The following is a 13,547-nucleotide window of genomic DNA, read 5'->3' as shown; positions in this document are numbered from 1 at the left end:
TTTGCACCCTAGCAGGGGTCACGCTGGCCTCTGGGGGCCCTGCTCCTTAGCGCCAGGGTGGGTCTAGCCTTCAAGGCCAGCGAGGAGGGGAGGGAAGGCAGGGCCAGGGCCTGGGGACAAGGCCTGGGGCAGCCACTCCCTCAGGAGGGCAGGGACAGGTGCAGGAGGCGTTCACACATGTTGAGCACCTACTGTGTACCAGGTGCCGTCTCAGGTGCCTTCTAGATGTGCTCGTGTTTGACCTTCACAGCAGCCCTGTCAGGCAGGTGGAATCAACACCATTTTACAGGTGAGGAAACTGAGGCTCAGCCATGGGACGAGACTTGCTCAAGGTCACTTAGCAGGTGAGCTGAGGAGCCTGTCGGCAGGCGAGGCAGTGAGATGCTCTTAGGCAGGTCTGAGGCCCTGTGAGCCAGGCTCAGCAGGTGTCTGAGACCGGAGGGAATGAATGAATGAATGAATGCATCCACCCACTGCCATGGCCTATGCGCAGCCCACCCCCCCTGCCCCTCTGCCCCGGGGATGGAGGCCAAAGGTAGAAACAATGTCAGCTCCTCCAAACTAAGCCCCAGAGGTGGCGCTGGCAGCAGGGCCTGGCCCCTCCTCCCACGACGGGCCCAGCCCAGGGAGAGGGGCTCTCAGGCCCTGGTAGAGGCAGAGAGAAGCCCTGAGCCAACGGGCAACAGCTGACCTGGGCGGTCCCAGCCCCTCTCTGGGCCTCAGCGCTCCTCTGTAGCCTCGGGACAGGAGCAGAAGGCGGGGAGCAGTGGGAAGCCCAAAGCCGGGGCCCTGGCAGAGGATGCAGGGGCTGAGGGGGTCTGGAGGGCAGGTATTGGCACCAGCAGGGGACTGGGCCACCCTCCTGTCCTGCAGCCTGGATGGTGGCTCTCGTCAGACTCCTTCAGAGGGGGACAGGGGCACTTGGAGTGGTAACAAGTACAGGCCCACGGACACGGATTGACGTATTTCACCCTTACAATCGCCTGGGTGTGTTTTACTATTGCGTATCCCATTTTATAGATGGGAATACAGAGGCACAGAGAGGTTATGACACTAACCTGAGGTCACACAGATAAGTGACAGGACCAGGATATGAACCCAGGCCTCTCACCTAACCGCCTCTGTGCCAGGTACCAAGCTAAGTGCTTACTGCGTCATCTCATTTACCCATCGACAACCCCCAACCGTCGCCCCATTGTCACATGAGAACACCCAGGCCCAAAGAGGTGAAGCACTTGCTTGGTCTGACCCAGAGCCGTGAACTTGGCCACATCAGGAACTTCAGCCCCTCTGTGCTCCCCTCTCCCTGCCCCACCTGGCTGGGCCTGGAGCCTCAGCGGAGCCCCCTCCCCACCAGAGCTGGCTCTAAGAGTAGCTCCTGGTGGCGCCCCTCCCAGAGGGCCCCCCATTTATCCTGGGCTCTCCTCAACAAGGACATAACTCCAAGGCCCCACTGAGCCCAACCCAGAGAGGGGAGTGTCCAGCCCCTGTCGCCTCTGAGGTGTGTGGCCTCCTGGACTAGGGGAGGCGAGGACCCCATCCCAGGAGGACAGGCCTCTTTGGGGGCCTCCTCCCTGAATTCATGACAAGTTCAGACCCTGTAGGAGGAGGTCTCCCGACAGCCCTCCCACTGCTCAGGATCCTATAACACCCTTCCCACCCACCAGAACCTCCCCACCTGGGTCCCTGATTTGCTGTGTGGCCTTAGACCAGTGGCTGCCCCTCTCTGGGCCTCCTTCCTGGCTGAGAGCTGCAGGCTCAGCCCTGGCGCAGCCCTGCCTGGCACCCGCTCTGCTGTCGCTCCTGCCTGGCTCAGCTCCAGAGAGCAGCAGGGCAGGGCTGTCACATGCTGAGCCACGTGACTGACGGCGGCCGGGGGCTCCATCCCACACAGAGGACTGGGGGCCTCGGCAGCCCCTTACCCCCACCCTAACTAGCGAAATCCAGAGGCTACCAGAGTGAGTGTGGACCAGGGGACCTCTCTGCCCTCCCAGGTAGGCGGGGGAGCCGGGAAGGAGGTGGCAGTGATGGGCACCTCCCAGGTGCCAGGTCGGCCCAGAGGCCCCGGGGCCAGGAGCCCAGGCGGACCCAGGGCAGCAGCGCGCAGGGAGCTTGCGGTGGCAGTGGGCCCAGGAAGTGGCACAAAGGATGTTCCTTCCCCCACACCTGTAACCCAATCACCTGCCTGTCTGACACCAGCAGCTGCTTGGGCACCATCCCCGTTTGTGCTGGCTCCGGCAGGGGTGGGCCGGGGCCAAGGCAGGGGACAGACCCCCTGGCACAGCTCTGGCACCCGAGACAGATTGGGACCACAGGAGCCACCGTGGTGATGCTTAGCATCATGACCAAAGTCCTAGAGGGTGGAGGGCAGCACTCGTCCCCAGGAGGGAGAGGGGACATCTGGGATGGATGCAGCCCCAGCTCTGGAGTGAGAATTCCTGCCACTCACGCCCCATGTGGCCATCCCCCGTTCCTCATTTGCAAACTGTCAGGTTTTGGGGGTGACAGGCTCCGTGAATGGGGTGGTCCATGGGTGGTGTTGAGGGACAGATACACGGGGGCTGGGAAACAGAGCAGGCAGCAGGCATGGCCCCTGAGATTGTATTTCTGGACTCCAGCCATCTTTGGGTGTGACCTTTTGATTTTGCAGATGGGGAAGTTGAGGCTGAGGTGGGGGAGGCCTCAAGGGATGGGGGACAGAGGCTTCCGTGCTATCCCAGGCAGCTGGGCCCCACCCCACACCACGATTCCTGCAGCCACTGCCCGGCTCTCTTTCTCCCTGGGCCGGGCCCCTCGGCTCCGAGCTGAAACGCGCGCGTGCTCTGGCCCGGTGCGGGCCCTCTCCGCCCGGCTCCTTCTCTGCAGCCCCGGAGAGGCTCTAGAGGTGCCTGAGGGAGGCAGTGCAGCCTCCAGCCAGCCCAGAGCCAAGTCAGGAACCAGGCCAGGGAGCCCCGCCCCAGGGCCGGCCCAGCGCTGGGCATTTCGTAGCAGCAGGGCGCCCGGGCAGAGCGGGACGGCCAGGAGGAAGGACGGCTTGGCGGGGCCTCAGGTACAGTACTCCGGGGAGGCTGGGCTGTAGCGGGCCAGCAGTCAGGGCGGGATCCCGCTCAGCCACCCCGGGTCGCCGGCCACAGGGGCAGGGCTGGCCGCGCGCAGCTGCACACACAGGCGGCCTTGTCCTCACTGGGCTCATCTGCCCCCCGGTGAGGAAGGGAAAGGAGAAGGCCAGGAGAGGCTGGGGGGGCCCACGGCTGGCAGCACCCTCACTTTGTCCGAGCTGGGCTGCCGTGGCCTCCTCTTGCTGGGGTTCCGGGTGTTCCTGAGGGAGCTGAGGGACCAGCTGCCCCAGGAAGGAGGGTGCTTCCCATCCCGAAGGGGCCAAGTGTCCCTTCAGGCAACAGCTATTTCCTGGGCACCACCGTGCATGCCCCGCGCAGGTGCGGGGACACGGCAGCGAATGACCCTGGGAGAGTCCTCCTCGGTCATGGACTTTGTCAGCGTCCAGGAAAGGAGGGGCTTGCCGGACCTGCCCCACCCCAGGAGGGGCTTATCAGAGGGAGGTGGCAGGGGGCAGAGAGCTGTGGCCAGGGCCCGCAGCCTCTCCGTGGGGTGGGGCTGGGGCTGGCTCGGCCCCCAGCTCCCTAAGGACCTCACGGACGGGAGCGGTGCTGCCCAGAGCTTTGGGAGACCTTGTGAAAATCCAGGTTAGGGCTATCAAAAGCCAAGGTGACAAGAAACTTAGTTACAGATCTAACTGGCTTTTATTCCCAATTCACGGACAGAGGCAGCCTCCATTCTGCAAAGCAGAGGGCGAACTCTGGCCAGGCAGTGGCGGGACGGTGGGCTCTGAGCGGCGGTGACAAGGAGGCAGAAGAATGGGAAACACAGACCGGTGGGCAAACACCAGGTTACTCCAGGCTGCTTTTCTAAGGGTTAGGACAGAGCAGATGCCCTCATATTGCCGACTCAGGTAGACGGGAGTCTCCTGCTTTCAGGAAAACTGGTCTGTTGTTTTGGGATCTATCTGCCCACCAACAATTTCAGTTTGATCACTTGGCACTTGGCACGAGTGACTCCGTTTTGGTTGGTCTGATCTGCTGGGGCCTGGTGCAGAAGTTCCATCTAAAACAACAGCCTCCCGTAACGTTTAACAAGGCTAAATGGCAGGAGACTAGAATCAGAGACCCTGGGGTATCAGGGCCTGTGGGGCCTTTGAGGCCAGCCCAGGACCCCTGCCTTCTGCCTGCCCTGCTGAGGGTCCCCCCGGCCCTCGAACCACCACGCTCACTCCCTCTGTCACATCTGTGTCCCCACCTGGGTCTCAGGATGATGTCCTTGCCTCCCGGGCCTGTGGCATAGATGAGGAAACCGAGGCAGGAAGAATGAGAGAAGGGTGGAGGCTCCTCCCCCCAGAATCCAGCCCACTTGACGGGTGGGGGTGGGAATGAGCCGTGGGTCTGCCCTGTGGACGGTCCCTCAGCAGGACCCTGCCATGAGGACGGGGCAGGGGCGGCAGTTCACTCCTGTCATGCTTTGGAGCCAGCAGACCCGAGTGCCAGGCCCATTCCTCCCTCCACCCGCTTCCGAGAGACCTCTCTGGAGCACTGTGCCAGAAGCCACAGGCACCCACAGCGAGCACCGCCTTGGCACGGTGCCTGGCACAGTCAGCGCTGGTCATCATTGTTAGAGGCCCGTGGCCTTGAGAGGAAGTGCCTGGTCCTGCCCTGTCCCCCATCAAATGTCTTTCACCATCAAATGATGTAGCAACTCCCAACGCACCCTGCTTGCCCAGAAGCTGCAGATCTGGGACAGATACCCGGAGTAGCAGGTTGAAGCTGGGGCCACCTCAGCCAGCTGCAGGGGCCCATGCCCCGGAGACCCTGGGCCTCTCGTCCTTGGACCTCAGCAGCTCAGTCCAAGGAGGCAAGAAGAGGTCTCGGACCCAGCCTAGCACGGTGGGCTTGGCAGCAGTGGCGAGAGGAGGCGGCCGAGGGAACGGAACCAAACAGTGCCACTTCTCACCCTGGCTGGGCACCCCCTTCCCCCAGCTGACGCGCCTATGTCTGCCTGGCCCTGGGTCTGCAATTCGGGCCCCATCCCAGAAGTCTCCCCTTCCCGGAGGACTCTGGCTGCCCCTCCCCCGGGGGACAGCAGGGCAGTAGGTGTCCAGCCAGCAGGTAGGGGGTCAGGGGCGCATAGCCTTCTGCTCCCCTGGATTCGGGGTTTCCAGTGCGAGGAGCGGGTGGACTTGGGCAAGCTCCTTGCTCTGTCTGGGCCTTGGTCTCCATCTCTTTCAGTGGGCGAACAGTGGCCCCAGCTGGGCTGGTGTGGTGGCTAAATGCATCAGGCAGGCACGGTGGAACTCCGCATCCTTCCAGACGCAGGCCAGGCGAGGGAGCTCGGGGGCCCCGGCCCAGCGCCCGGTGCAGGAGTCCCCTGCTCTGTGGGTCGACAGTGGCTGCTCAGCTCCTCTGTGAGGCCACAGGCCCAGGGTCCCCCACGGGCAGGGGGCAGCCTTAGTTCCTCTGCCTGCCTGGGTCCTGCCCAGCTCCCTGTTCCCTGCTGGGCTCTCAGTCCAGAGTGTCCAACCACAGGGGACAATGCCAGGCCCTGCAGGGGAGATGTGCGTCCTGCTGCCCTGGGTGAGTTGGCCTCAGTGTTGCTAGGAGAGGCTGCTGGAATGTTCCATCCAGGCCCCCCGCCCCCGCCCGCAGAGCCCCTGCCCACTGCCCTGCCCACAGGTCCCCCATTCACCTTCCGTGCCTCACATTTTTGTGGCTTCTGTGGGGACTCTCATGAAGGGCGAGAGGTGCAGGTTTGCCATTGGAACCCACCGGTGAAGTCTGAGGGCGAGAGCAGAGCAGACGCAGGCCGGGAGGGCAGGCGGCGAGTAAATATTTGCAGACTGCGTAGTGCAAACACCCGCGCCGGCCTTTGCGGGCACTTTCTGTGTGCACAATGGCAAATGCTTTATGCCGCATTGTGTCATTTAATCGTCATGAGGATACCAGGTGCTACGATCGTCCCCATGTTACAGATGAGGAAACCGAGGCAGAGGGTGAGTGACCTGTCCAAGGTCACGCAGCCAGTAAGAGGCACAGCCAGGAGATGAGGCCGACGGCAGCTCCAGAGGCGGGCAGGGCTCTTGGCTCCTGGGTCTCAGTCTCCCTTCTGTGACCTGCCCACCCCCTCTGGGGGCCACCATGCCTGTCTTATGCTGAGGCAGCTGCCTGGTTTCTCCCAATCAGAGCAGGAGGCCTGTGGGGACAGCTCAGCCCCTCAGTCACACCAGCGGGGGGACGGCCCAGGGCTGCAGACCGGCTCTCGGCACACGTGTGGGGCCAGGCCATCCTGGGCTGGGGTGGGCTCGGCCCTCAGGGGAGCTGCTAAACGACAGCACAGCTTTGGGGGCACGGATGCCAGCCCTGGCGCAGAGCAGACAGCATGGTCTCAGCCTTCGAGAACACCAGCCAGCTGGCAGGAGCTATAGTCATGGCCCCAACAGATGAGGCGTTTGGGGCACCAAGTCCCAAATGATGAGTTAAGTAGGCAAAGAGGGGCCTGCCTCCCAGTCCATGGGGAGGGGGCAACGGGCGAGGCATGGGGACAGAGTGTGACTAGGCAGTTGTCACACCCAGACCCCGTCGGTGGGCAGCGGAGCCAAGGGGCCACTGTGGGGGTGGATGAGGGAGTAATTAGGGTGGTCGGCCTGGAGGAGGCATCAGCCAAACTGAGCCCTGAAGGGAAGGGAATCAAAGAAGGAGGAAAGGGTCCCCACGGGTCCTTGGCACCAGGCCGAGCAGTGAGTGCGTCAGAGCGCTCCTCTGATGAGCCTCAGGTAAACAGGCAGGGCCCGGGGGAATGTCAGGGCCCCTACCCCGCCTGCCAGCCCTGGCTGGTGACAGCATGGAGACACGACTGCCCTCTCACCCCTCACCTCCACCGTCACCTCCTCCTCCAAACACAGCAGCCTGGGCCGGGTGGGCAGCTGGCTCTCTGGGGGCCCGAGGTATCCTTCCCCTCTTCCCTGGCAGCTGAGGCTCGGGGAGAGGAGGCCACTGCCCAAGGTCACCCAGGCCTCTGAGCCACCACCAGCCGGCCTGGGCTGGGGACAGGGGAGGACAGAGAATTCTGTGTCTGGAGTGTTCCAAGCTGGTGGCCGTGGTTGGGGAATGTCCTTCTACTTAGCAAACTCCTGTTTACTCCACTCAGGCCCGGCAGGGGTGAGGCCGCCTCCGGGGGGGGTGGGGGGGGCACCAGAGCAGGTTAAGGCCATGGCTTGGGGCTAATTTCTATGTGGCAGGAAGAAGCGTGACCCTCTGCCCATCCGTGGGGGCCATGGAATAGCTGTCCCCAAGCCCATGTCCAGGCCTCCAGCCGACTCCAAGCCTCCAGGCCACTCCAGGAGTGGTCTGTGGGTCTGTTGGTGTGTGTCTGGGTGTGTCCTGTGGTGGGGGGCAGGTAAGAGCAGGGGTGCCGCGGGCCCTGGACGGCGGGAGGGCGCCCGTGAAGGAGGAGCAGCCCCGGCCGTCCAGCCCACGCTGCCCCTCCGGCAGGATGGACCCCTTCGAGGACACGCTGCGGCAGCTTCGGGGGGCCTTCAACACGGGGCGCACGCGGCCGGCCGAGTTCCGGGCTGCACAGCTCAGGGGCCTGGGCCGCTTCCTTGAGGACAACAAGCAGCTTCTGCAGGACGCGCTGGCCCAGGACCTGCACAAGGTAGGCAGCGGGGTGGGGGTGGGGAGCAGCTGGGACAAGGGGATGGGGACAGCTGCATCCTTGTGAAGGGGAACTAAAAGCCCATCGAAGCCCAGCTCCTTCCCTGGGCCAGAGCCTGCTCTCCTGCATTCGTCCAGCCATCCGTTTCTGCCTTCCTGCAACAGCTATTTATTGAACACCTACTATGTGCCATGTGCTGTTCTAGGCTCTGGGGATACAGCAGAAATGAAACAAAGTCCCTGTGCCCATGGAGATAATATGACAGTAAATAAATAATGACATAGCGTGTTGGATTGAAATACTGCCATGGAGACACCCCCAGGTGAAGGGGGAGGGCAGGGCCAGGCTGCTGCTTTACATGTGGGGTCGGGGAGGCTCAGGGGAGGTTTCTCTGAGAAGTGGGCATTAGAGCAGAGGGATGAAGGAGGAGAGGGAAAGCCCACATGGACCCGGGAGGAAGTGGCAGCAGGCACAGCATGTGCCAAGGCCCCGAGGCAGGTGCTCCATGTGTCTATGCTTGAGCAGCAGTGGGGAGGCCAGCATGGCTGCAGCGGGTAGGAGAGGCAGAGACACAAAAGATAAGGTCTGGGCAGCAGGTCTCCCCAAACAGGCCGTGGAGGACTTCAGCTTCACTCTGGATGCAGGGGCATCGCGGCCGCCGTGCAAACCCTGGGGGCTCAGCCCCTCCCAATTCCAGCGGCAGCCACGGCAGAACCCCAAGCAGCACACTGCCCTGTGGCAAAATGTCCCTTGCCTGTGCCTCAACGGCCACAGGGTCCAGACCCTCCCCCAGCCTGTTGCCTCCTGGGATTGACCCCTGACCTCTGAGCCTCCATGAGACTTGAGCAGACTACCTGGTCCCTTTTCTCCCTTTGGCTCAGATTCTCCCTCCCGCCTTCCCAACCCAAGTACAGGGGCCCCACAAAGGGGGCAGCTGCCCAGAAAATCCAGCCACCCCCACCCGTCCCCACCCCCGGGCAGCATCTGCCCCAGCTGCATTCTCTCAGTGAACCCCAACACCTCCTCGGTAGTGGCGGCCAGTTACCCACGCAGGAGGCTCAGAGCCAGAGTTTGAACCGGCTCACGACAGCCTGCTCTTCCAAAGTCATGCTGTTTGGCTGGGTCCAGCCGTTGCAGTAAACTGGCCCAGACCTCACTCCGGTCCCAGGCACCTTACCAGGCACAGTGGACAGGCTGCAAGGCTCACCAGGAGGGAGCGAGGGCTCCATGCACGGGGGTAGCTGGAAGCGTGTTGGAACCAGGCTCATGATTAGGAAGTGCTGGTGGCCGCAATGTCATCCTCGAAAGTCACACTCCCCTCCCCCTCAGGGCTCAGCTCTGGGCCTGGCCTTGCCCCTGGTTTGCTGAGCGGCCCGGGGAGGGCATCCCCTCTCTGGGCTTTATTGGCCCCTTGGCCCTCTGCTCTGACGCATGAGAGCCTGTGGTGCCTCAGGTGGGGTCAGCCTGGCTCCGCACCCCTGGCCCGGCCTCCAGCTGCCTGCAGACCGCCGGCCAGGTCTCTGCTCCCGGGGGCAGGGCAGGGCACACCAGCTGACAGAGATCGGGACAACGTCCTTACTGATTTCCTCTCCTTCTCACTCCCGCCTGGAAACCGGGTAGTGCCCTTGGCCCCGGACTATGAAATGCCAGCATTTACCCGGGGATGGCTCTGCCCCGTGTCCCCTGCAGACAGATCCCCACACAGCAAGGCACAGCAGGCCACACAGGCAGTCCTGTTAAAACCCTGGGCAGGTCCCATCCCTGTTCTGCTCAGGAGTCCTTGCCCTGGCTGCCTGGCCCTGTCACCTTGCCCACTGCTCTCCTTGCTGGGCAGGAACAGAGCAAACTCCTGCCCACCTCAGGGCCTTGGCACATGCCAGCACCTCTGCCCAGAATATTCCACCTCCAGGTATCCACAGGCTCTCTCCCTCCCTGTCTTCAGATCACTGCTCAAATGTCGCCCCTCCTGGAGGCCTGGACTGACCATCTTGTATAAAAGAGAGCAAACACACGTGAGCTCGTGTGCGCCACTTGTGCCCGCCGCGCTCGCCCACATGCACACGCTCTAGCTGTCTCGACCCCCAGCCCTGCTCTGTGCTGTCCGTAGCACCGCCACATCCTATCAGCGCCATCAGTGTCCTCACGGTCACACTGACTACCCGCTACAAGGTCAGCCCCACAGGGCAGCTCGCTCTGTTTGGGCACAGGGACAGCATCTCACACAGGGCGCACGCGCTGAGCGCGGGGTGAGTGAACAAAGGAATGAATGAATGAGTGAACGACAGCAGGCCTCGCAGCGGGAGGCCCAGCCCTGACCCCACTGCCTCCCCACAGTCAGCCTTCGAGTCAGAGGTGTCCGAGATCGCCATCAGCCAGGGCGAGGTCACCTTGGCCCTCAGGAACCTGCGGGCCTGGATGAAGGACCAGAGAGTGCCCAAGAACCTGGTGAGCGCACCGGCCGTCAGGGCAGTGGGGGCTGCAGGGGCTGTTGGCTCCACCAGGTGGCCTCTCCAGGTGCGGGGGGCTGTGAGGGGCTGAGGGCTCCGGACACCTCACGTTCACCTCTGGCTCCCGGCCCAGGCCACCCAGCTGGACTCCGCCTTCATCCGGAAGGAGCCCTTCGGCCTGGTGCTCATCGTCGCACCCTGGAACTACCCCCTGAACCTGACGCTGGTGCCCCTGGTGGGCGCCCTCGCCGCAGGTGAGACCTGAGCCCCCACCTTCCTGCCGCTGTCCCCACCTCCAGGCCTCGAGGCCACCTGTGAAGCCAGGCAGGACATGGGGAGAGCTGGCACAAGGTCTGGTCTGCCATCCCCGGGCTGTGTGGCCTTGGGCTGGTCACGTCCCCTCTCTGAACCACGTTCCTCCTCCGAACACGTGCGAGGCTGGTGCCCACCCTATGGGTATGTGGAGACCAGGAGTGGGTGGCGCCTGCCCCAGCTCTCTCCCCGCCTGCCCTGCAGGGAACTGCGTGGTGCTGAAGCCATCGGAGATTAGCACCAGCGTGGAGAAGGTCCTGGCCGAGGTGCTGCCCCGATACCTGGACCAGGTGAGCAGGCCTGTGGGCTGGGCAGCGCCTGGCATGGAAGGGCCTGACGGTCAGACTCGTGTCCCAACCACCCCCTCAGTCTCAGTTTCCCTCTGAGGAGCCTGTCCCCTGGGGTCCCATGTCTGCCTCTGCTCTGCCCTGCTCAACCTGGCCTGGCCTCAGCCCTCCCTGCAGCCCAGCCAGACCCAACCTCACCCCTGTTGGACTGGGCCTCTGGGAGCTCCCCACTCCCACCTCCCCCCACCCACCTGGAGGCCCGGCGACTCGGGGTCAGGCCAGGCACGGGGCCAGGGGCCAGGAGGGGAGGGCACGCCAGCCTCTGGGCTCTCCAGGCTGGAATCCCAGAGGGAGCCTCCGCCTGTCCCGCCTTGCAGAGCTGCTTTGCCGTGGTGCTGGGCGGGCCCCAGGAGATGGCGCAGCTGCTGGAGCACAAGTTCGACTACATCTTCTTCACAGGTGAGGCCGGGGGATGGGAGGACAGCCCCACCCTCAGGGGTCTTGTCCCTAACTTTGAGGGAGTCCAGAAGGGACCGAGGCAGCAGCCAGCCAGGAGGACCCAGACTGGGCAAGCTCTGGGGCTGTACTTGGGGCTCCACGACCCGCTTGTTCCTCTCTCAACCAGGCTGGGAGCAGCCCTGGACCCCAGGACCCCTCAGGAAGGGACAGAGTCCCACGTCCAGGGCCACAGCCTGCCTCCGCCAACCAGTCTCATGAATCACGGCACCTGCCCGTGCTGAGCTCCCGCTGCGCCAGGCCCTTGCAGGCCACCTACTAGTCCCACGGCCACCCCTGCAGGCAGGACAGACCAGAGACTGGAGGCTCAGGGTGATGAAGGGACACAGGGCCCTGTCCAGGGTCACCATGCTGGCCAGGACAGGCTGGGATTTGCACCGAAGTCCTTGGTGAGATGGGTGCCGGAAGTCACCTGCTATCATCCTGGCATGTGCCCGCATGGCACAGACACTGTCTGGCTTCAAGTGAGCAGGACAAGTTTCTAGAAGAGACGGAAGAGCCGAGGAGGCCAGGTCTGAGTGGCCCCTGGCTGGCCTCCCACGTTGCGCACAGGGTCAGAGCAGGGCCACAGCCTTGGCCCGCTCCTCTCCAGACCCTGCCTCCAGCCCAAGAAAAGCCCTGTCTGACCCCAGCTGCTAACGGGGAGGGGATGGAGGGGGCACAGGGGTGGGGTCCTCAGCTGCCTCGAAAGGAGGCCCCAGGAGGCAGCTTCCAGGCCAGGCACCCCGGCTGCCCGCACGGAGGCCGACAGACCCTGCCGGGACCTACTCTGCCTGCCGAGGCCCCCAACTGCTCCAGGCCTGTTTCCTTCCCTGTAAAATTGGGGCCATCCCCAAGACGGGGCTGCGGGCTGAGAGTGAATGCAGCGACGATGACGTCCTGTATGGCACATGGCGCCTTGGGAAGCTCTGCTGACCGCTCAGTCAGCAGCATGCTGAGCGTGCAGAGCACGGGCCAGACGCGGGCTGTCCTTCGCCGCACAGCAGGGACTGGACAGACAAAACCTCGAGGTCTTGAGTCAGCGAGGGGCAGAGAGCAGGCGTGGAGAGGATGCGAACTGTGGGGCTGGAAGAGGGGCCGTGGTGGGGAGCGCCTGGCGGGACTGGCCAGGCCACGTCTGCGCAAAGACAAAAGGAGCCGAGGGAGAGCCACAGCGGGCGGGGCAGAGGCGAGAGCAGAGAAGTGACAGGTGGGCCGTGTGGCCATGAGTCTTGGCCATCCCGGCAGACGAGGCAGCACGGGCCCTGGGCCAGGCCTGGGGAGGAGGTCCTGAGGCCCAGGCGGGTCTGCGGCAGAGGACGCGGGGTGGACGAGGGAGACTGTCAGGCCCAGGAGGTCAGCGCAGAGGACAGGGGAGGCCGAGCCGGGAAGCACATGAGGATGACAGCATGGGCTTGGGCCAGTCCACTCGGAGGGTCAGGACGGAGGGACAGGCGGATGGTGAGGGTGGCAGAGCTGCCAGGTTTAGGTCAGACAGAGGAGAGACCCAGACGTTACAAGACGAAGAGCTGGACTCCAGCCTTGGGTGATGAGGATCCCCAAAGGTTATAGAGGAGAATGGAGATGTGGGGAGGGTTCACGTGGCATTTTGCAGAGTCCCCTGCAAGGTGAGCCAGGGTCAGGCACAGAGGCGGGTAGGAGCCGAGGGGCCCAGCTCAGGAGGCGGAACCAGGGGCAGCTGCGTCTTTTCTCCCGCAGGCTCTGCGCCTGGGGCGGGGGTGAGGAAAGGATGAGCGGGGTCCTGGGCTACAGGGTGGCAGCTGGTGGCAAGAAAAGTCCAGGCGAAGGCCAGCACCGACCCCACCCCACTGCCTCTCCAGGGAGTCACGGGGCCCCCAGGCCCAGGCCATCCCACCTGGTCCAGGTGACTGAAAGGCCACTCTGGTTGCTTTCCACGCCCAGGGAGCCCTCGTGTGGGCAGGATCGTCATGACCGCCGCCGCCAAGCACCTGACACCCGTCACTCTGGAGCTCGGGGGCAAGAACCCCTGCTACGTGGACGACAACTGCGACCCCCAGACCGTGGCCAACCGCGTGGCCTGGTTCCGCTACTTCAACGCCGGCCAGACCTGCGTGGCCCCTGACTACATCCTGTGCAGCCCGGAGACCCAGGAGCGCCTGCTGCCCGCCCTGCAGAGCGCCATCACCCGCTTCTATGGCGACGACCCCCAGAGCTCCCCAAACCTGGGCCGCATCATCAACCAGAAGCAGTTCCAGCGGCTCCGGGCATTGCTGGGCTGTGGCCGTGTGGCCATCGGTGGCCAGAG

General features: G+C 64.0%; 1 protein-coding gene across 1 annotated transcript in view; it reads left to right on the top strand.

The window, feature by feature from the left end:
• The first annotated feature begins 7,557 nt into the window (after positions 1–7,557).
• Positions 7,558–13,547, top strand: part of ALDH3B1 (aldehyde dehydrogenase 3 family, member B1) — an 11,538-nt gene continuing 5,548 nt past the window's right edge. The window contains exons 1-6 of the mRNA XM_012665568.1: positions 7,558–7,719; positions 10,054–10,164; positions 10,300–10,420; positions 10,683–10,768; positions 11,143–11,224; positions 13,184–13,547. The exon at positions 13,184–13,547 is cut by the window's right edge and continues 17 nt beyond it. Of these exons, the coding sequence (XP_012521022.1) occupies positions 7,558–7,719; positions 10,054–10,164; positions 10,300–10,420; positions 10,683–10,768; positions 11,143–11,224; positions 13,184–13,547 (926 nt within the window). The remainder of the gene's footprint in view (positions 7,720–10,053; positions 10,165–10,299; positions 10,421–10,682; positions 10,769–11,142; positions 11,225–13,183) is intronic.

The sequence above is a fragment of the Propithecus coquereli genome, unplaced genomic scaffold (assembly GCF_000956105.1).
Source record: "Propithecus coquereli isolate 6110/MARCELLA unplaced genomic scaffold, Pcoq_1.0 Scaffold120, whole genome shotgun sequence".
Classification (NCBI taxonomy): Eukaryota; Metazoa; Chordata; class Mammalia; order Primates; family Indriidae; genus Propithecus; species Propithecus coquereli.
Note: the sequence above shows the minus strand (reverse complement) of the source record. Positions and strands in the feature narration are given on the sequence as shown.